The sequence below is a fragment of the Morchella sextelata genome (genome assembly GCF_020137385.1).
Source record: "Morchella sextelata strain SCLS chromosome Unknown scls_15, whole genome shotgun sequence".
NCBI classification, from domain to species: Eukaryota; Fungi; Ascomycota; class Pezizomycetes; order Pezizales; family Morchellaceae; genus Morchella; species Morchella sextelata.
The window spans coordinates 969,146-991,051 of NW_025408630.1; the positions used below are offsets into that span (position 1 = coordinate 969,146).

General features: G+C 49.3%; 4 protein-coding genes across 4 annotated transcripts; all 4 read right to left on the minus strand.

Annotated features, from left to right (window-relative positions):
* Positions 1–555: 555 nt before the first annotated feature.
* H6S33_003556 (uncharacterized protein) lies at positions 556–4,113 on the minus strand (the record flags this gene model as incomplete). Its single annotated transcript, XM_044834911.1, has 1 exon — positions 556–4,113. One exon carries the CDS (start codon positions 4,111–4,113, stop codon positions 556–558), a length of 3,558 nt encoding a protein of 1,185 aa, XP_044691917.1.
* A 77-nt stretch (positions 4,114–4,190) lies between these two features.
* Positions 4,191–6,236, minus strand: H6S33_003557 (uncharacterized protein; the record flags this gene model as incomplete). Its single annotated transcript, XM_044834912.1, has 1 exon — positions 4,191–6,236. One exon carries the CDS (start codon positions 6,234–6,236, stop codon positions 4,191–4,193), a length of 2,046 nt encoding a protein of 681 aa, XP_044691918.1.
* Positions 6,237–12,763: 6,527 nt separating this feature from the next.
* On the minus strand, positions 12,764–16,321 carry H6S33_003558 (uncharacterized protein; the record flags this gene model as incomplete). Its single annotated transcript, XM_044834913.1, has 1 exon — positions 12,764–16,321. The coding sequence occupies one exon, from the start codon at positions 16,319–16,321 to the stop codon at positions 12,764–12,766; it is 3,558 nt and encodes a 1,185-aa protein (XP_044691919.1).
* Positions 16,322–16,398: 77 nt separating this feature from the next.
* On the minus strand, positions 16,399–18,450 carry H6S33_003559 (uncharacterized protein; the record flags this gene model as incomplete). Its single annotated transcript, XM_044834914.1, has 1 exon — positions 16,399–18,450. The coding sequence occupies one exon, from the start codon at positions 18,448–18,450 to the stop codon at positions 16,399–16,401; it is 2,052 nt and encodes a 683-aa protein (XP_044691920.1).
* Positions 18,451–21,906: the final 3,456 nt, after the last annotated feature.

Below are 21,906 nucleotides of genomic sequence, written 5' to 3' on the forward strand. Positions count from 1 at the left end.
GTCTGGTGGATAATCGTCAGCGTCGGCTATTCGGAGGTCTCGGACGGCAAGGCTACCTACTCAGGCCTCTTCCCACATCGCTTTCCCACATAGCAGAGTCCTCTCATGTTCACAGGTACCGCCGATAGGTACTCGGTCGGCTGGCAGCTTGCGCCGATTCGCTCCGAGCGGTCCGATCTTCGATCCGATTGATTCCAGCTGTCCCTCATATATCCACCGGTACCACAACACTCCCCTCCGGCGGTTTGACGCTCCGGGGGTTATTATTGGGGTCGAAAACGTGTTTTTTATGACTCCGTGTTTTGATCGTATATTGGTCGCACCACACTCCGCGAGTGCGGTCCAGAGATGACATTAGCGTACAGAGGGTATTGGAGTATCTACTGGCCTTTTCTCTCACTTCCGTAAATACTTGACATGCCCGTAACAGCTTACCCCCCTTCCAGGGTGTCACGTCTCGGGACATCTTCTGACAGACTATGGTTCCACAAAACCTGCTCCACATATCACCCGCGGTGTCTGTGGAGGGGAAGGACTTAGCCCCGTAGGGTACCTCTATAGTCTCAGGCGTTGGTCCTTCACGGCCTTGGGGTTCCTTCGATGAAAGTCGCAGACTAAGTCACGTACCTCCTCATCCATAGCATCCAGGACTTGGTACGTGCAGTCGCTCATCGAATAGCCCCGCCATTTCACCAGGTATTCCACTAATCCTCTTCTGCTCTTCCGGCTCCCCACAATACTTTCCACTTCATACAGAACCTCTCCTTCCTTATCGACCTCTTCGGTAGTCGGGGGACGTTGTTCGCGGCCTGGGATACTGCTCTGTCGATAACGTTCCAAGAGTTCGATGTGGAATACGTTATGGATCTTAACTTGTGGTGGCAGTTCCAATTCGCAGGCTCGTTTACCGGCTAGTCGGACAATTTTAAACGGGCCGAGTTTCTTATGATCGAGTTTCTTGGTTGAGCGACGAGTCTTGATGTTGGTTGCGTTGAGCATAACCATGTCTCCCACCTTGAAGTTAGGCGGTTCGTCCCTTTTCCGATCATAGTATTTCCCCATCTTCTCCCTGGTGTCTGTTAAGCGAGCAAGAGCAGAATCATGAACTCCTCGGATGAAGTGAGCGTACAGGTCGCTGGTTGGATTGACCACTTCGGCTTCCGTCGGCCAGTTGGTTCTTGGGTTGTAACCGTAATTGGTATAGAACGGAGATTGACCCGTGGCGGTGGTAACCGAATTGTTGTAAGCATACTCCGCCAACGGGAGTAGCTCTGCCCAATCATCTTGCTCGTAGTTGCAGAATGCTCGTAAGTAGTGCTCGAGGGTTTGGTTGACCCGCTCTGTTTGCCCATCGGTCTGAGGGTGGAAAGCCGTACTCATTCTTATCCTCACGTCCAATAATTCCATAAGAGATGCCCAAAAGCTTGAAGTAAACTTGGCGTCCCTGTCGGAAACTATATCAAGAGGCAGCCCATGGAGTCGCCAGATTTGACCGAGGAATATCTTCGCTAAATCCTGCGCGGTCGTTTCTGCTACTAGGGGGATGAAGTGCGACATCTTCGAGAACCTATCGACTACTACCCAGATTTGGTTGTATCCCTTTGATTCCGGTAATTGCACAATGAAGTCCATTGATATCGATTGCCAGACAGAATGTGGCGTGGACAGTGGTAGAAGCGCGCCGTATTTCTTATGGTGGCTGGGTTTGTTGTGCTGGCACTCGTCACATGACCGAACGTAATCATCAATCCACTCGTTCATTTTTGGCCAATAGAAGTTGCGCGTAATAAGTTCCAAAGTTTTGTCTTGTCCAAAGTGTCCTGCCACCTTCGAATCGTGTTCTGCCTGTGCGATTCGGATCTTGATACGGTCGTCTGCCGGAATATAGAGTCGGTTCTTATAGAAGAGTAGCCCGTCTTTCTCAGCGATATCCTTCAATTCCCCCAACTTCTCCCCTTGCTCAACTCTCTCTTTCATTCCTACCCATGTCGGGTCTCCCGATGCCGCCTGCCTGACATGATCCAGAAAGTTCTTAGACCAGTCAATCACCCCCTTGGAGGCAAGCGACACCGTTGATACCACAAATTCTTCCTCCGCCAACTGTCCGGGCTTAAAGAACCTGTCTATCGGCTGTTTCCCAAGCGTGCCTCCCCCTTCAGGACGGTACTCCGGCCGTCGCGATAGTGCATCTGCCTTCCCATTTTTGGTTCCCGGGCGGTAAATAATCTTGAAGTCAAATTCCGCCAGAGACTCAGCCCACCTTGCCTGTCGTCGGTTAAGAACCTTGGTTGTAGAGAAGTACTCTAAGTTCTTGTGATCCGTATAAACGAGAACCGTTCGGCTAGGTCCTTCGAGGTAGTGACGCCATTGCTTGAAGGCCGACACAATTCCTAGCATCTCCTTATCCCAGACATCGTAGTTGAGTTCCGCTGGGTTAAGCTTTCGAGAATGAAAGGCGACAGGGTGAGTCTTTCCGTCAATAACCTGGGATAGAATTGCGGCGATAGCAAAATCACTTGCGTCCGTTTCCACGATAGTCTGGCGATCTGGAGAGAAGTGTACCAAGATCGGCGCAGACGTAAACAGGGTTTTGAGTTTTTCGAAGGCTGCTTGGGCCATCATAGACCAGACAAAGTTCTTAGCATCACCCCTGAGACAATCGGTAATGGGTTTACAGACCCCGGAGAAATTGTGGATAAACCTTCTGTAGAAGTTGGCAAAGCCCATGAAGATCTGTACTTCTTTAACACTGCGCGGGGCTTGCCAATTTGTAACAGACATGACCTTATCCAGTGCCATGGTGACGCCTGCTGGGGCAAGAATGTATCCAAGGAACTCGATTTCGGTGAGCTCGAAGAACGATTTCTTCGGGTTGGCGACTAGATTGTATTCTTGTAGCCTACTAAGGACTTTGCCGACCAACTCTCTGTGCTCCTCCCGAGACTTGCTATATATTAGGATATCATCAAGGTATACTACTACACCTTGATCCAAGAATTCCCTCAGCGCATCATTCATCATGTTCTGGAAGGTCGCCGGCGCATTTGCCAGCCCAAAAGGCATGACGAGGTACTCAAAATGTCCATACCGCGTACGGAAAGCTGTCTTCCACTCGTCGCCGTCTTTGATCCTGATAAGGTTGTAACCTTCCTTCAGGTCAATCTTCGAGAAGATAACCGCGCCTGCCACTCGATCTCGCAGCTCGTCCATAAGCGGTAAAGGATACCTGTTCTTGATGGACACACGGTTAAGTCCACGGTAGTCAACGCAAAGTCGCAGACTACCGTCCTTCTTCTTCACAAATAGGATTGGGGCTCCTGCCGGGGATTTGCTCGGCCTAATCTTTCCCAATCGCAACATTTTGTCCAGGTACTCCCGAAGCACCTTCAGCTCAACTTCGGATAGGGAGTAAACGGGTCCCCATGGTGGCTGCTTCTCTGGTTCGAGATCTATCGCATGGTCGTAGGATCGATGCGGTGGTAATTTATCTGCTTCCGATGGGAGGAAGACTTTAAGGAACCCATGGAGCCAAGAGGGAAGTGTTTCGCGGAGGTTGACCGATTCATCTTCCAAAAGGCAAATACTACCGATGAATTGTGCCTCCGGATCGTCCAATACACCCTCGTCCATTTCTATTTGAGGTTCCTTGTCAGTGAAGCATCGACTCTTGCAGTTTTCGCTATCGTAGGAAACTTCCCCATTTGCCCCTATAACCGGCTTATGTTCTTTCAACCACCAGTTCGGTAATATTGCATCGATGCCAAGTGGGAGAGGGGCGATCTCGAATGATAGTTGCGTCTGATGCCCCCTTGACATTATAATTAATGGTTGTGTAAAGGCGTGTCCCGTGCCCTTCATAACTTCTCCCGTAAATCCAAATACCCGGGCCGGGACGTCTCGTTTCACCTTCGGGACCTCAAAACTATCAACAAAAACAGCAGACAAAACAGGATCAGTTGCACCAGTATCCAACAACACCTTACAAGGTAAACATTTTTCCGCAAAACAAAGGAACTGATTAACGATAGGTCGAGGACCATGAATAGGTTCCTCCAAAATTTTCTGTTTTTTCTCCGGTTGGGACGCTCTCCCTTCCTGCCTTTTTCTTTTCATATTTTTTTTGTTGTTTTCCGTCAGTGATAACATAGCAATCTGGGGATACTCCTGACCTGACTCATCAGAGTCCCCTTTTAAAAATCCTCGTCGAAATCCATCTCAGATTCCGATCCGCGTTCTCGCACAAACGCTTGCCCACTGGTATACTCTGCCGCAGCCGTAGCAGCCGGCTTTCTAGCACGGTGCCTCGTACGCTTCCTCGGAGGTTGGGGTTCCGGTGGTTCCATATCGTGGTCACCATCGTCATCGCGGGTACGCTTTCGGGAGAAAGAGGAGATAGATGCACTGCTGTTAGCATCTGAACGACACCACTTCCAAAGATGACCCTTTCGGCCACATCGCACACAGGCTCCATCGGTCTTTCGCTGTTCTCGGACCGGCTGTGGAACTCCTTTGGTGGCTTCGTCGTAGTCGTGGTATATTGGCTTATTCCCCGACTTGTTCTTGCTGGTGCTCTTCTTATCTTGCCCTTTTTCTTTCTCCTCGGTCTGAGCTCTCCCCTTGATCTTAAACCCCTTCTCCTTTTGCCGCGAGTTCCCAGCATTATTCGTCTCCCTTCCTCTCGACTCCGCTTTCCCCAACATCTTCATCTGCTCCTGATAGGCCTCATGAGCCTTACCGGCTCGTTCCAACTGTTGGATGTACTCGGAGTCGTCATCGGTTGGCTCGAAGCGTGAGTGGCGCTCCCGGATTTCATTGGGTAGCCCTTGGAGCAGGGCGGCGCGATAGGATGCTCCTTTCATCTGAGCATGCTGGTTCATGATCTCCATTCTCGTCAGGTAGTCTCCGATGTTAGCAGAGTACTTAAACTGCTGCATCTTCATCGCATTCTCCATAGCCTCCTGAGTGCTTAAGAAGCGTTTCCTGATCTCCTGACGGAACCGAGTCCAAGTAGCGTAGTCTGCGGCTGCTGGACCTAACATCTTGGTCTCGATGTACTCCATGAACCATTCCTTTGCCAACCCACACGTATACGTTCCAGCAAACAGTACTTTGTTCCTATCCGTTCGGAACTTCTTTGGCTTCTGCTCAAAGTAAATCTCGCACTCCATGAGCCAATGTCGCAGGTTATGCTTCCGGGCATTATCGAACTCGAAGGGTATTTTGGCGAGCGAATCTACCATATCCTCGTCTTCAGGCGGCGCCGAATTCCGGTTCCCGCCCCGGTTTATTCTCCAATTCTTCCGACCATGCGACCATTCACTGTTATCGTCGTCATCGTCGTCGGAAGGTTCTGGATCTCCCCCAACATTTCCTCTTGGTGGGTTCTGGGGAGGTTGATTTCCACCATTCCCGCCGACGGGGGCAGCTCTCACCGGTTTCCTGCCACTGTTCCCCTGCACTGGGCCGGCATCCTCCGGTTGCCTGCCTCCATTTCCTCCTACGGGACCAGCGTTTCCTCCTACTGGGCCGGCATTTCCTCCTACCGGGCCAGCATTCTCGGGGTTCTTGCCGTTGCCAACAGGAACCGTTTGGGGTGCATTAGGGTCCAAGGGGATGCTCACCATGGAGGGTGCTACCGACATATGTTGTCGTAGGCGTTCCTCCATCTCGGCTATTCGTTGGTTTCTTACATCATCAGACTGCTTGAATTGTGCCAACAGTTCCCGCTGTTCCCTTTTCTCCTGCTCTCGCTCTTCTCTTGCAACCCTCAGCTGTCGTTCCGCCTCCTGCAGTTGGTTCTGGGTAACTCGATAGTTACGATCCAGAACCTCGTGGTCGGCGACTCGTGCGGCTTCCTGTTCTTGTCGAACATTTTCGACGAGCTCAAAGAGCGATTCGAGATGTTGCTTCTGAGCGATGGCTTCTTGTCGTACTTTCTTGTCCAGAATTTGCCCACTTCCTTGGACTTGTTCCTGGAGGTTTTGTAGCTGCTGCCAAACGGCCTGTCCAGCTGTACCAAGATACCTCATTTGAGCCTCGTGGGTATCCAAAAACTCCTGCATGGACCTCGTAAACTGGGCTTGAGCAGAGCGTTTACTCGTTGACCTAGTTTGTGTAGAAGGTCCTCCCTGGAGTAGGGGATCGGGGCTAACAGCCCCAGATAGTACCATAGCGTCCTCCGCGGCCTCGTCTGTTACGGCCGAGGTGTCTACGAAATAATCCCTTCGGAATGCCATTATGGTAAGGGATAATGGTGATAGTTCTTCTTTTTTGAGGTGACTTCGTTACTCCAAGTGAACTTGTGAGTAACAATATACTGTGAGGGATGCGTACCAGACCACAAGAGTACACTACGCAGAGCTCAGAGTTCGGCTAACAGCTACAAAGGTAGAAGTCTCCAAGGTCTCTTCAGTCAACGTTGAGTATAATTCTCCTTGATCCGATACGGGCCCCGCGAGCTACGTTATCAACAAAGATTCACTAGAGTTAGCGTGTGATGTTCGACCGTCTTCGACGCAATAGTTCAGGTAGAGTTCGAAGTCACAATAGAATAAATTATTTCCAAAAGTATAGTCAAATAAAGTTGTAACTCGCGTATCAACGATTTATATTGTTAAGACTCTGATTTCGCCGATGATGGTTTAGCTAGTCAGTGAATGACACAGTATTTATATCCCTCGCTTATGTCTCGAGGACCCAGTCTACTAATAATACAGAATACACTCGGGGCATGCCCGAGACCCTGAAAAACAACCAAGAACATTTAACTCCTAAGTCCGTAACCCAAACTCCTAAACCCGCTGGAACCCCTCAACCTATTTATCCGTTCTAATGCACGTTTCCCTGTCGATGTTTCTTCTCCATCGGCCGTCTGGTGGATAATCGTCAGCGTCGGCTATTCGGAGGTCTCGGACGGCAAGGCTACCTACTCAGGCCTCTTCCCACATCGCTTTCCCACATAGCAGAGTCCTCTCATGCCCACAGGTACCGCCGATAGGTACTCGGTCGGCTGGCAGCTTGCGCCGATTCGCTCCGAGCGGTCCGATCTTCGATCCGATTGATTCCAGCTGTCCCTCATATATCCACCGGTACCACAACACTCCCCTCCGGCGGTTTGACGCTCCGGGGATTATTATTGGGGTCGAAAACGTGTTTTTTATGACTCCGTGTTTTGATCGTATATTGGTCGCACCACACTCCGCGAGTGCGGTCCAGAGATGACATTAGCGTACAGAGGGTATTGGAGTATCTACTGGCCTTTTCTCTCACTTCCGTAAATACTTGGCATGCCCGCAACAGGTTTGTTACGCTGGTACTCGTCACATGACCGAACGTAGTCATCAATCCACTCGTTCATTTTTGGCCAATAGAAGTTACGCGTGATAAGTTCCAAAGTTTTGTCTTGTCCAAAGTGTACTGCCACCTTCGAATCGTGTTCTGACTGTGCAATTCGGATCTTGATACGGTCGTCTGCCGGAATATAGAGTCGGTTCTTATAGAAGAGTAGCCCGTCTTTCTCAGCGATATCCTTCAATTCCCCCAACTTCTCCCCTTGCTCAACTCTCTCTTTCATTCCTACCCATGTCGGGTCTCCCGATGCCGCCTGCCTGACATGATCCAGAAAGTTCTTAGACCAGTCAATCACCCCCTTGGAGGCAAGCGACACCGCTGATACCACAAACTCTTCCTCCGCCAACTGCCCGGGCTTAAAGAACCTGTCTATCGGCTGTTTCCCAAGTGTGCCTCCCCCTTCAGGACGGTACTCCGGCCGTCGCGATAGTGCATCTGCCTTCCCATTTTTGGTTCCCGGGCGGTAAATAATCTTGAAGTCAAATTCCGCCAAAGACTCAGCCCATCTTGCCTGTCGTCGGTTAAGAACCTTGGTTGTAGAGAAGTACTCTAAGTTCTTGTGATCCGTATAAACGAGAACCGTTCGGCTAGGTCCTTCGAGGTAGTGACGCCATTGCTTGAAGGCCGACACAATTCCTAGCATCTCCTTATCCCACACGTCGTAGTTGAGTTCCGCTGGGTTAAGCTTTCGAGAATAAAAGGCAACAGGGTGAGTTTTTCCATCAATAACCTGGGATAGAATTGCGGCAATAGCAAAATCACTTGCGTCCGTTTCCACGATAGTCTGTCGATCTGGAGAGAAATGTACCAAGATCGGGGCAGAAGTAAACAGGGTTTTGAGTTTTTCGAAGGCTGCTTGGGCCGTCATAGACCAGACAAAGTTCTTAGCATCACCCCTGAGACAATCGGTAATGGGTTTACAGACCCCGGAGAAATTGTGGATAAATCTTCTGTAGAAGTTGGCAAAGCCCATGAAGATCTGTACTTCCTTAACGCTGCGCGGGGCTTGCCAATTCGTAACAGACATGACCTTATCCAATGCCATGGTGACGCCTGCTGGGGCAAGGATGTATCTGAGGAACTCGATTTCGGTGAGCTCGAAGATTGATTTCTTCAGGTTGGCGACCAGGTTGTATTTTTGTAGCCTGCTAAGTACTTTGCCGACCAGCTCCCTGTGTTCCTCTCGAGACTTGCTATATATTAGGATATCATCAAGGTATACTACTACCCCTTGATCCAAGAATTCCCTCAGCGCATCATTCATCATATTCTGGAAGGTCGCCGGCGCATTTGCCAGCCCAAAAGGCATGACGAGGTACTCAAAATGTCCATACCGCGTACGGAAAGCTGTCTTCCACTCGTCGCCGTCTTTGATCCTGATAAGGTTGTAACCTTCCTTCAGGTCAATCTTCGAGAAGATAACCGCGCCTGCCACTCGATCTCGTAGTTCGTCCATAAGTGGTAACGGATACCTGTTCTTGATGGACACGCGGTTAAGTCCACGGTAGTCAACGCAAAGTCGTAGACTACCGTCCTTCTTCTTCACAAATAGGATTGGGGCTCCTGCAGGGGATTTGCTTGGCCTAATCTTTCCCAATCGCAACATTTTGTCCAGGTATTCCCGAAGCACCTTCAGTTCAACTTCGGATAGGGAGTAAACGGGTCCCCATGGTGGCTGCTTCCCTGGTTCAAGGTCTATTGCATGGTCGTAGGATCGATGCGGTGGTGTAACGGGGGTCCTCTCTAAGAGAAATAGATTTGTATAGAATAAAGACGGCCGTGCAAGATAGACAATCAGGTTGCAGATTATTCAAAGATACTATCGCTAGAACTCAATAATCTTTAAGGGCTCTGCTACCGATGAGAACTTGGTTTTTCTTTCTGATGAAGACTGGAGAGAATAGGACTGAAGGGCGGGAATGAACCTGAGTACTTATACTCCGAAGGCCTCTGTTCTCTGCTCCTAACTCCTTTACTAAGTTCCGGTGGGCCTTCCCTCAGTACCGGAAACAATACCACCGCTACCCCGCTTTTCTCTAAGCGTCAGCAGGTGTTTCCGATACCCAAGGCAACCACCCTTAGTCAAAGCCTTTGTAACACCTGCAGCCTTGGTTGCCACACAACTGAGGACCTGCATGAATGAGCTGCCGCTCAGGTGTAAGCTTAATCATTGCTGTAGAGCTTTCGCTTATTGTAGACTTCCCTAGCATAGTCCCTGCCCTTCGGCGGACTTACAATGCACCGAGGATACAGAGGATCACCGGTCAATCAGAGCTTCACTCTGGCCGGTCTTCTAGTCACTGGCGAGGCATAGACTCGTCAGTCATTGCTCCCATGAATAGATCCTCTTCCTAGCGCCCGGAATGTAGTTACTCTAACAGCTGGTAGCTAACCACACTGCCGGTACTTGCATATCACCGTGCAACTGGCTTCTAACAATAGCTCTCAGCATGTAACCGGGCCCTGTGTGTACTCATACACCAGACAGTTGAAATGGCTCCGTTACACCACTCCCCTCTTCCAGGATCTTGGTCTCCGAGATCTATAACCATTCTATTACCATTCTATATGACAAGAAACTCCGTGATATGCAAGGAAATGAAAACCCAAAGGAAATAATCTACACCCCAACAATCCGCTTGTCCTTGGGTTTCTTAGGATACCTCATATGGAAATCCCGAAGGGCTTCTTCAGCACTCTTCTTGAGATGCTCCCAAGGTTCCCATGTAGCATCCTCGTTCTCATAACCTTCCCACAGCACTAGATATTCCACTCGTCTTCTTTTCTTATTGACCCGGCTATCAGCTACCTCTCGGACAACCCAGTTTTGTTCTCCCTCAACCTCTTCGGGTTCCGGTGGGGGAACTCTTCTCTCAGGATCTACCGGTGCTCTGTAGGGTTCTAGGAGAGAGACATGAAAGACCGGGTGGATTCCCATCTGGGGGGGAAGAGAGAGCTTGTAGGCACGGGTACCAATAGCTTCTAAGACCTTAAAGGGTCCCATCTTCTTCTGATCCAATTTTCCCAAAGGCCGCTTTGTTTGCACATTGCGCCGGTCCAACATAACTTCATCTCCGGGCTTGATTTCAGGTGGTGCCAGGGCATGAGCATCATACCACCGGGCCATCCTTAATCTAGCTTTACCCAAGCTGGCGTTCATAGCCTGCCAGATAGATTCCCATTGAGAAATCATGACCTCACTTGCTGGATTGTTCCATTCTACTCCTTCCTTTGGGGCCGGCCAGTTGGTCCTGGGTTCATATCCATAGTTGGCATAAAAAGCCGATACTTTGGTAGACTCAGAGACCGCCGAGTTATAAGCATACTCTGCCAAAGGCAAGAGTTCTGCCCAGTCATCCTGTTGATATGAACAATAACTCCGCAAGTAATGTTCCAGGGTCTGATTAACTCTTTCTGTTTGACCGTCCGTCTGGGGGTGGAAAGATGTGGACATCTTCAGCTTCACATTGAGGAGGCTCATGAGAGATTGCCAAAAGTGAGAAATGAACCTGCTATCTCTGTCCGAGACTATGTCATCAGGCAAACCATGGAGTCTCCAAACTTCCTTCAAGAACAATTTAGCCAAATCTTCCGTTTTATTGAGGGTAGGAAGAGGGATGTAGTGTGCCATCTTCGAAAAGCGGTCCACTATTACCCAGATCTTTGTAAACCCACTAGATTCCGGTAGTCCCACAATGAAGTCCATAGAGATGGAAGTCCATGGCCGATAGGGTATCTCCAACGGTTGGAGCATACCAAACTTCTTGTGTCTTGAGGTCTTATTCCTCTGGCAGCTGTCACAGCTCCGGACATATTCCTCAACATCCTTATCCATGTTGGGCCAAAAGAAGTTATTTTTCACCCGCTCTAGTGTCTTAAATTGGCCAAAATGACCAGCCACCTTAGAGTCATGGGTATCGGACAGTATTTCCATCTGAAGCTTCTTGTCCTTGGGTATGTACCATCTATTCTTGTAGAAGATGAGACCGTTCTTGACCGACAAGTTCTGGTCCAAATTTGGTTTCCTTTCAACCAGGGAGCGGTGCAATTCCTGCCAGAAACTATCCTCTTTAGCAGCCGTGTATAGGCGCTCTAAGAATGTATTCTGCAATTGATTCACCCTGACAGCCCCTAGCTTTGCAGGATCCAAAACCAATTGACCTGGCCTAAAAAAGATCTGTGGCTCCGGCTGCAGAGTTTCACCTCCCTCTCCAAGGCGGTGATCCCAGCGCCTAGATAGCACATCAGTCTTGCCATTCTTTTCTCCCGGTCTGTAGACAACTTTAAAATTGTAGCCTGCGAGTGTGAGGGATGCGTACCAGACCACAAGAGTACACTACGCAGAGCTCAGAGTTCGGCTAACAGCTACAAAGGTAGAAGTCTCCAAGGTCTCTTCAGTCAACGTCGAGTATGATTCTCCTTGATCCGAAACGGGCCCCGCGAGCTACGTTATCAACAAAGATTCACTAGAGTTAGCGTGTAATGTTCGACCGTCTTCGACGTAATAGTTCAGGTAGAGTTCGAAGTCACGATAGAGTAAAGTATTTCAGAAAGTATAGTCAAATAAAGTTGTAACTCGCGTATCAACGATTTATATTGTTAAGACTCTGATTTCGCCGATAATGGTTTTGGCTAGTCAGTGAATGACACAGTATTTATATCCCTCGCTTATGTCTCGAGGACCCAGTCTACTAATAATACAGAATACACTCGGGGCATGCCCGAGACCCTAAAAAACAACCAAGAACATTTAACTCCTAAGTCCGTAACCCAAACTCCTAAATCCGCTGAAACCCCTCAACCTATTTATCCACTCTAATGCACGTTTCCCTGTCGATGTTTCTTCTCCATCGGCCGTCTGGTGGATAATCGTCAGCGTCGGCTATTTCGGAGGTCTCGGACGGCAAGGCTACCTACTCAGGCCTCTTCCCACATCGCTTTCCCACATAGCAGAGTCCTCTCATGCCCACAGGTACTGCCGATAGGTACTCGGTCGGCTGGCAGCTTGCGCCGATTCGCTCCGAGCGATCCGATCTTCAATCCGATTGATTCCAGCTGTCCCTCATATATCCACCGGTACCAAAACACTCCCCTCCAGCGGTTTGACGCTCCGGGGGTTATTATTGGGGTCGAAAACGTGTTTTTTATGACTCTGGGTTTTTTGGTCGTAATTTGGTCGCACCACACTCCGCGAGTGTGGTCCAGAGTTGATATTAGCGTACAGAGGGTATTGGGGTATCTACTAGCCTTTCTCTCACTCCCGTAAATGCTTGGCATGCCCGTAACAGCTTACCCCCCTTCCAGGGTGTCACGTCTCGGGACATCTTCTGACAGACTATGGTTCCAGTAAACCTGCTCCACATATCACCCGCGGTGTCTGTGGAGGGGAAGGACTTAGCCCCGTAGGGTACCTCTATAGTCTCAGGCGTTGGTCCTTCACGGCCTTGGGGTTCTTTCGATGGAAGTCGCGGACAAGGTCAAGTACTTCCTCATCCATAGCGTCCATGACTTGATACGTACAGTCACTCATCGAATAGCCCCGCCATTTCACCAGGTATTCCACTAATCCTCTTCTGTTTTTCCGGCTCCCCACGATACTTTCCACTTCGTACAGTACCTCTCCTTCCTTATCGACCTCTTCGGGAGTTGGGGGACGTTGTTCTCGGCCTGGGATACTGCTCTGTCGATACCGTTCCAAGAGTTCAATATGGAACACATTATGGATTTTGACTTGTGGCGGCAGTTCCAGTTCGCAGGCTCGTTTCCCGGCTAGTCGGATGATTTTGAACGGGCCGAGTTTCTTGTGATCGAGTTTCTTGGTGGAGCGACGTGTCTTGATATTGGTCGCATTGAGCATAACCATGTCTCCCACCTTGAAGTTAGGCGGTTCGTCCCTTTTTCGATCATAGTATTTCCCCATCTTCTCCCTGGTGTCTGTTAAGCGAGCGAGAGCAGAATCATGAACCCCTCGGATGAAGTGAGCGTACAGATCACTAGTTGGGTTGATCACTTCGGCTTCTGTCGGCCAGTTGGTTCTTGGGTTATAACCGTAATTGGTATAAAACGGAGATTGACCCGTGGCGGTGGTAACCGAGTTGTTGTAAGCATACTCCGCCAACGGGAGTAGCTCTGCCCAATCATCTTGCTCGTAGTTGCAGAACGCTCGTAAGTAATGCTCGAGGGTTTGATTGACTCGCTCTGTTTGCCCATCGGTCTGAGGGTGGAAAGCCGTACTCATTCTTATCCTCACGTCCAATAATTCCATAAGGGATGCCCAAAAGCTTGAAGTAAACTTGGCGTCCCTGTCGGAAACTATATCAAGAGGCAGCCCATGGAGTCGCCAGATTTGACCGAGGAATATCTTCGCTAAATCCTGCGCGGTCGTTTCTGCTACTAGGGGAACGAAGTGCGACATCTTCGAGAACCTATCGACTACTACCCAAATTTGGTTGTATCCCTTCGATTCCGGTAGCTGCACGACGAAGTCCATTGATATCGATTGCCAGACGGAATGTGGTGTGGACAATGGTAGAAGCGCACCGTACTTCTTATGGCGGCTGGGTTTGTTGCGCTGGCACTCGTCACATGACCGAACGTAATCATCAATCCACTCGTTCATTTTTGGCCAATAGAAGTTACGTGTGATGAGTTCCAAAGTTTTGTCTTGTCCAAAGTGTCCTGCCACCTTCGAATCGTGTTCTGACTGTGCAATTCGGATCTTGATGCGGTCGTCTGCCGGAATATAGAGTCGGTTCTTATAGAAGAGTAGCCCGTCTTTTTCGGCAATATCCTTCAATTCCCCCAGCTTCTCCCCTTGCTCAACTCTCTCTTTCATTCCTACCCATGTCGGGTCTCCCGATGCCGCCTGCCTGACATGATCCAGAAAGTTCTTAGACCAGTCAATCACCCCCTTGGAGGCAAGCGACACCGCTGATACCACAAACTCTTCCTCCGCCAACTGTCCGGGCTTAAAGAACCTGTCTATCGGCTGTTTCCCAAGCGTGCCTCCCCCTTCAGGACGGTACTCCGGCCGTCGCGATAGTGCATCTGCCTTCCCATTTTTGGTTCCCGGGCGGTAAATAATCTTAAAGTCAAATTCCGCCAAAGACTCAGCCCACCTTGCCTGTCGTCGGTTAAGAACCTTGGTTGTTGAGAAATATTCCAAGTTCTTATGATCCGTATAAACGAGAACCGTTCGGCTAGGTCCTTCGAGGTAGTGACGCCATTGCTTGAAGGCTGACACAATTCCTAGCATCTCCTTATCCCACACGTCGTAGTTGAGTTCCGCTGGGTTAAGCTTTCGAGAATAAAAGGCAACAGGGTGAGTCTTTCCGTCGATAACCTGGGATAGAATTGCGGCGATAGCAAAATCACTTGCGTCCGTTTCCACGATAGTCTGGCGATCTGGAGAGAAATGTACCAAGATCGGTGCAGACGTAAACAGGGTTTTGAGTTTTTCGAAGGCTGCTTGGGCCGTCATAGACCAGACAAAGTTCTTAGCATCACCCCTGAGACAATCGGTAATGGGTTTACAGACCCCGGAGAAATTGTGGATAAACCTTCTGTAGAAGTTGGCAAAGCCCATGAAGATTTGTACTTCCTTAACGCTGCGCGGGGCTTGCCAATTCGTAACAGACATAACCTTATCCAGTGCCATGGTGACGCCTGCTGGGGCAAGGATGTATCCGAGGAACTCGATTTCGGTGAGCTCGAAGAACGATTTCTTCGGGTTGGCGACCAGGTTGTATTCTTGTAGCCTGCTAAGTACTTTGCCGACCAGCTCCCTGTGATCCTCTCGAGACTTGCTATATATTAGGATATCATCAAGGTATACTACTACACCTTGATCCAAAAATTCCCTCAGCGCATCATTCATCATGTTCTGGAAGGTCGCCGGCGCATTTGCCAGCCCAAAAGGCATGACGAGGTACTCAAAATGCCCGTACCGCGTACGAAAGGCTGTCTTCCACTCGTCACCGTCTTTGATCCTGATGAGGTTGTAACCTTCTTTCAGGTCAATCTTCGAGAAGATAACCGCGCCTGCTACTCGATCTCGCAGCTCGTCCATAAGCGGTAGAGGATACCTATTCTTAATGGACACTCGGTTAAGTCCACGGTAGTCAACGCAAAGTCGCAGACTACCGTCCTTCTTCTTCACAAATAGGATTGGGGCTCCTGCAGGGGATTTGCTCGGCCTAATCTTTCCCAATCGCAACATTTTGTCCAGGTACTCCCGAAGCACCTTCAGTTCGACTTCGGATAGGGAGTAAACGGGTCCCCATGGTGGCTGCTTCCCTGGTTCGAGATCTATCGCATGGTCGTAAGATCGATGCGGTGGTAGTTTGTCGGCTTCCGATGGTAGGAAGACTCTAAGGAACCCATGGAGCCAAGAGGGAAGAGTTTCACGGAGGTTGACCGATTCATCTTCCAAGAGACAGATGCTACCGATGAATTGGGCCTCCGGATCGTCCAGTACACCCTCGTCCATTTCTATTTGAGGTTCCTTGTCAGTGAAGCAATGACTCTTGCAGTTCTCACCATCGTAGGAAACTTCCCCATTTGCCCCTATAACCGGCTTGTGTTCTTTCAACCACCAGTTCGGTAGTATCGCATCGATACCAAGTGGAAGAGGGGCGATCTCGAATGACAACTGTGTTTGATGCCCCCTTGACATTATAATTAATGGTTGTGTAAAGGCGTGTCCCGTGCCCTTCATAACTTCTCCCGTAAATCCAAATACCCGGGCCGGGACGTCTCGTTTCACCTTCGGGACCTCAAAACTATCAACAAAAACAGCAGACAAAACAGGACCAGTTGCACCAGTATCCAACAACACCTTACAAGGTAAACATTTTTCCGCAAAACAAAGGAATTGATTAACAATAGGTCGAGGACCGTGAATAGGTTCCTCCAAAATTTTCTGTTTTTTCTCCGGTTGGGACGCTCTCCCTTCCTGCCTTTTTCTTTTCATATTTTTTTTGTTATTTTCCGTCAGTGATAACATAGCAATCTGGGGATACTCCTGACCTGACTCATCAGAGTCCCCTTTTAAAAATCCTCGTCGAAATCCATTTCAGACTCCGATCCGCGTTCTCGCACAAACGCTTGCCCACTGGTGTACTCCGCAGCAGCCGTCGCAGCCGGCTTCTTAGCACGGTGCCTCATTCGCTTTCTCTGAGGTTGGGGTTCCGGTGGTTCCATATCGTGGTCGCCATCGTCATCGCGGGTACGCTTTCGGGAGAAAGAGGAGATAGATGCACTGCTGTTAGCATCTGAACGACACCATTTCCAAAGATGACCCTTTCGGCCACATCGCACACAGGCTCCATCGGTCCTTCGCTGTTCTCGGACCGGCTGTGGAACTCCTTTGGTGGCTTCGTCGTAGTCGTGGTATATTGGCTTATTCCCCGACTTGTTCTTGCTGGTACTCTTCTTATCTTGCCCCTTTTCTTTCTCCTCAGTCTGAGCTCTCCCCTTGATCTTAAACCCCTTCTCCTTTTGCCGCGAGTTTCCACCATTATTCGTCTCCCTTCCTCTCGACTCCGCTTTCCCCAACATCTTCACCTGCTCTTGATAAGCCTCATGAGCCTTGCCGGCTCGTTCCAACTGTTGGATGTACTCGGAGTCGTCATCGGTTGGATCGAAGCGTGAGTGGCGCTCCCGGATTTCATTTGGTAGCCCTTGGAGCAAGGCGGCACGATAGGATGCTCCTTTCATTTGAGCGTGCTGGTTCATAATCTCCATTCTCGTCAGGTAGTCCCCGATGTTAGCAGAGTACTTAAACTGCTGCATCTTCATCGCGTTCTCCATAGCCTCCTGAGTGCTTAAGAAACGTTTCCTAATCTCCTGACGGAACCGAGTCCAAGTAGCATAGTCCGCAGCTGCCGGTCCTAGCATCTTGGTCTCGATATACTCCATAAACCATTCCTTCGCCAACCCACACGTATATGTTCCAGCGAACAGTACTTTGTTCCTGTCCGTTCGGAACTTCTTGGGCTTCTGCTCGAAGTAGATCTCGCACTCCATGAGCCAATGCCGCAGGTTATGCTTCCTGGCATTATCGAACTCGAAGGGTATTTTGGCGAGCGAATCTACAATATCGTCACCTTCAGGCGGCGCCGAATTCCGGTTCCCGCCTCGATTCCTTCTCCAATTCTTCCGACCGTGCGACCATTCACTATTATCGTCGTCATCGTCGTCGGAAGGTTCTGGGTCTCCCCCAACGTTTCCTCTTGGTGGGTTTTGTGGAGGTTGATTTCCTCCATTTCCGCCGACTGGGGCAGCTCCTACCGGTCTCCTGCCACTATTTCCCTGCACTGGGCCGGCGTCCTCCGGTCGTCTACCTCCATTTCTTCCTACTGGGCCAGCTCCTTCTGGTTGCTTGCCGTTCCCTGAGGTTTGGGGGCCAGCATTTTCGGGGTTCTTGCCATTGCCAACAGAAACCGCTTGGGGTGCATTAGGATCTAAGGGAGCACTAGCCACGGAGGGTACTACCGACAAACGTTGTCGTATTCGTTCCTCCATCTCGGCTATCCGTTGGTTTCTTGCTTCATCGGATTGCTTAATTTGTACCAACAGTTCTCGTTGTTCCCTTTTCTCCTGTTCTCGCTCTTCCCTCATCATCCTCAACTGTCGCTCCGCCTCCTGTAACTGGTTCTGGGTATTCAGATGATTACGATCCAGAACCTCATGGTCGGCGGCGCGTGCGGCTTCTTGTATTCGTTGAACATTTGCGACGAGCTCGAAGAGCGATTCGAGATGTTGCTTTGTTGCAATGGCTTCTGATCGTACCTTTTTATCCAGGGTCTGCCCGCCCCCTTGCACTTTTTCCTGAAGGTTTTGTAGCTCCTGCCACATTGCCTGTCCTGCTGTACCAAGATACCTCATTTGTGCCGCATGGGTATCCAAAAACTCCTGCATATACCTCGTAAACTGGGCTTGAGTAGAGCGTTTACTCGATTGCCTAGTGTGTGTAGAGGGTCCTCCCTGGAGTAGGGGATCTGGGCTAGCAGCCCTTGATATTACCATAGAATCTTCCCCCCCGGCCTCCTCGGTTGCGGCCGAGGTATCTATGAAATAATTATCCCTTCGGGCAGTCATTGTAATAGGGGATAATGATGATAGTTCTTCCTTTCGAGGTGACTTCGTTACTCCAAGTGAACTTGTGAGTAACAATATACTGTGAGGGATGCGTACCAGACCACAAGAGTACACTACGCAGAGCTCAGAGTTCGGCTAACAGCTACAAAGGTAGAAGTCTCCAAGGTCTCTTCAGTCAACGTCGAGTATGATTCTCCTTGATCCGAAACGGGCCCCGCGAGCTACGTTATCAACAAAGATTCACTAGAGTTAGCGTGTAATGTTCGACCGTCTTCGACGTAATAGTTCAGGTAGAGTTCGAAGTCACGATAGAGTAAAGTATTTCAGAAAGTATAGTCAAATAAAGTTGTAACTCGCGTATCAACGATTTATATTGTTAAGACTCTGATTTCGCCGATAATGGTTTTGGCTAGTCAGTGAATGACACAGTATTTATATCCCTCGCTTATGTCTCGAGGACCCAGTCTACTAATAATACAGAATACACTCGGGGCATGCCCGAGACCCTAAAAAACAACCAAGAACATTTAACTCCTAAGTCCGTAACCCAAACTCCTAAATCCGCTGAAACCCCTCAACCTATTTATCCACTCTAATGCACGTTTCCCTGTCGATGTTTCTTCTCCATCGGCCGTCTGGTGGATAATCGTCAGCGTCGGCTATTTCGGAGGTCTCGGACGGCAAGGCTACCTACTCAGGCCTCTTCCCACATCGCTTTCCCACATAGCAGAGTCCTCTCATGCCCACAGGTACTGCCGATAGGTACTCGGTCGGCTGGCAGCTTGCGCCGATTCGCTCCGAGCGATCCGATCTTCAATCCGATTGATTCCAGCTGTCCCTCATATATCCACCGGTACCAAAACACTCCCCTCCGGCGGTTTGACGCTCCGGGGGTTATTATTGGGGTCGAAAACGTGTTTTTTATGACTCTGGGTTTTTTGGTCGTAATTTGGTCGCACCACACTCCGCGAGTGTGGTCCAGAGTTGATATTAGCGTACAGAGGGTATTGGGGTATCTACTAGCCTTTCTCTCACTCCCGTAAATGCTTGGCATGCCCGTAACAGCGAGGTCCTCAGACCATCTAGCTTGCCGCCTAGTGAGAACCTTGGTAGAATTAAAGTACTCCAAGTTCTTGTGGTCTGTAAAAACCGTGATCTCTTGCTCACAAGATTTGAGCATGTGTTCCCATTCCCGGAAAGAGGCTACAATAGCTCCCATTTCCTTATCATGAATGTCATAGTTGATCTCAGCAGGGGAGAACTTCTTAGAATAGAATGCCACCGGATGTAGCTTCCCATCATCCCCATACTGAGAGAGCACCGCTCCCTTGGCAAAATCACTGGCATCTGTCTCGACCACCGTTCTCCTACTAGGGTCAAAATGAAGGAGGATTGGAGCGCTTGTAAACAGCCTCTTGAGTTCTTCAAAGGCCTGCTCATGTGCTGCTGTCCAATACCATTTCTTGTCTTTTTGCAGGAGGTCAGTTAGTGGTTTGCAAACCTTACTGAAGCCTTCAATAAAGCGGCGATAGAAGTTTGCAAATCCGAGGAATGCCTGTACTGCCTTGATATTCTCAGGGACCGGCCATTCCTTAACTGCCTCCACCTTGTCTTCTGACATAGATACTCCTTGTTCCGAGATATGATAGCCTAGGTATTCTACTTCTCGGACATGGAAGGATGTCTTATTGATCGAGGCACAGAGCTTAGCTTCCCTAAGCTTCTGTAGTACCTTCTTGACCAATAGTTCATGCTCTTTCTCAGTCTCCGAGTAGATGAGGATGTCATCGATATAGACAACTACTCCTTCATCCAGTAGTTCCTTTAGCACATCATTGATCATTGCCTGGAAAGCGGAGGGAGCATTGCATAGGCCAAATGGCATCACATTGTACTGATACAGTCCATAGCGGGTTCTGAAAGCGGTTTTCCACTCATCACCTTCGGCTATCCTGATCAAATTGAAGCCATTCTTCAGGTCTATCTTTGTGAAGATCTTGGCCTTGAACAACCTGTCTCTGAGCTCACTCATGATAGGCAGCGGGTACTTGTCCTTGACAGTGACCTTGTTCAAACCTCTATAATCCACACAAATCCGCAAAGTCCCGTCCTTCTTAGGAATGAACAGTATGGGTGCCGCAGCAGGGCTATTCGATCTAGAGATCTTTCCTGAAGACAACTCTTTGTCCAGGTACTCTCGGAGGGCCTTCAACTCTGGAGCGGAGCATGGGTATAGCGGGCCAAATGGGGGAGCGGTCCCAGGCAAGAGTTTGATCTTCAGATCATTATGGGAATGCGGCGGCATTTCCTCAATCTTCTCTTGACTGAACACATCAGCCCAATCCCGGTATAGGTGGTGTATTTTCTCGGCAATATCACCTCCGTCCTCATCATGCCATACTGAACCAACCAATTGATAGACTGTCTCTTCTTCTTCCAACATTTGGTATGGAGAGATCAGTTCAATCTTGGTGGCCGCTGGGAGACAATTCTGCTTGCAGTAGTCACTCCTCCAGCTCATGGTGTTGAGTTCCCAGTTGATGTCCGGGTTATGCTTCCTAGCCCAACTAATTGGCAGGTAACCGGTCATTCCTTCTTCCAGTGTAGCCACCTCCCATCGGAGTGTCTCTTTATGATCTCCCATAGTCATGCGGACCGGGTGAGTGTAATACTCGCCTCCTCCCATCATGACATCTCCTTGAGCATCAAACATTGTCAGAGGTTGATCCCGCCGTACTAAGGGAATTCCATGTTTCCTGACAAAACTCTGGTTGAGGATAGCTCCTGTACAACCGGTGTCAAACAGAAAAGACCCTTGGGCGCCTTCATCCTTTCCTTTGACCGTCCATGACAGTCCTGCCTTTAGTATAGGTCTTTTTCCATGTACTGGTAAGGAGGGAAGCCTCTGTTCCAACCTTCTTTGCTTAACAGCGGGTTCTGAACTTGTTTCTCTTTGTCTTTTCAACATAGCTAATAGCTTCGGGCACTACTAAGATCAGAGATCCTTTGGTTCTATTCCCAAGCGGTAATATAGCAGATATATTGTGTAGTAGTCTTTTTAGCAGCGGTTTGGAAGTGTCTTGGTAGCAAAATGTAACTTTGGTAGAGCACTGACAGACCAGCTGTTTCGGGTCTTAAACCCATCCTCAGAGTGCTTAGAGCAATCAAATAGGCGGAAACACAATCATAATTTATTCAAGAGAAACATAGAAACCAAAAACCCATATAAAAGAAAACTAGTAAACATAGACTAAAACAGACACTTTTTCTACCAGATGATTTCATTGTCCGAGTCTTGCTCAGGCTGAAAAACAAAATCTTCTGTAACCTCCGGGAGTACAACAAGTGGATCTTCTGCTACTACAGCAGCCACTTTAGCCTTCTTCTGAGAGTTGGATTTACCATTCCCTCTTTTCCGTTTTTGTACTCTCACTGCTGCCACTCGGACAACAGTAG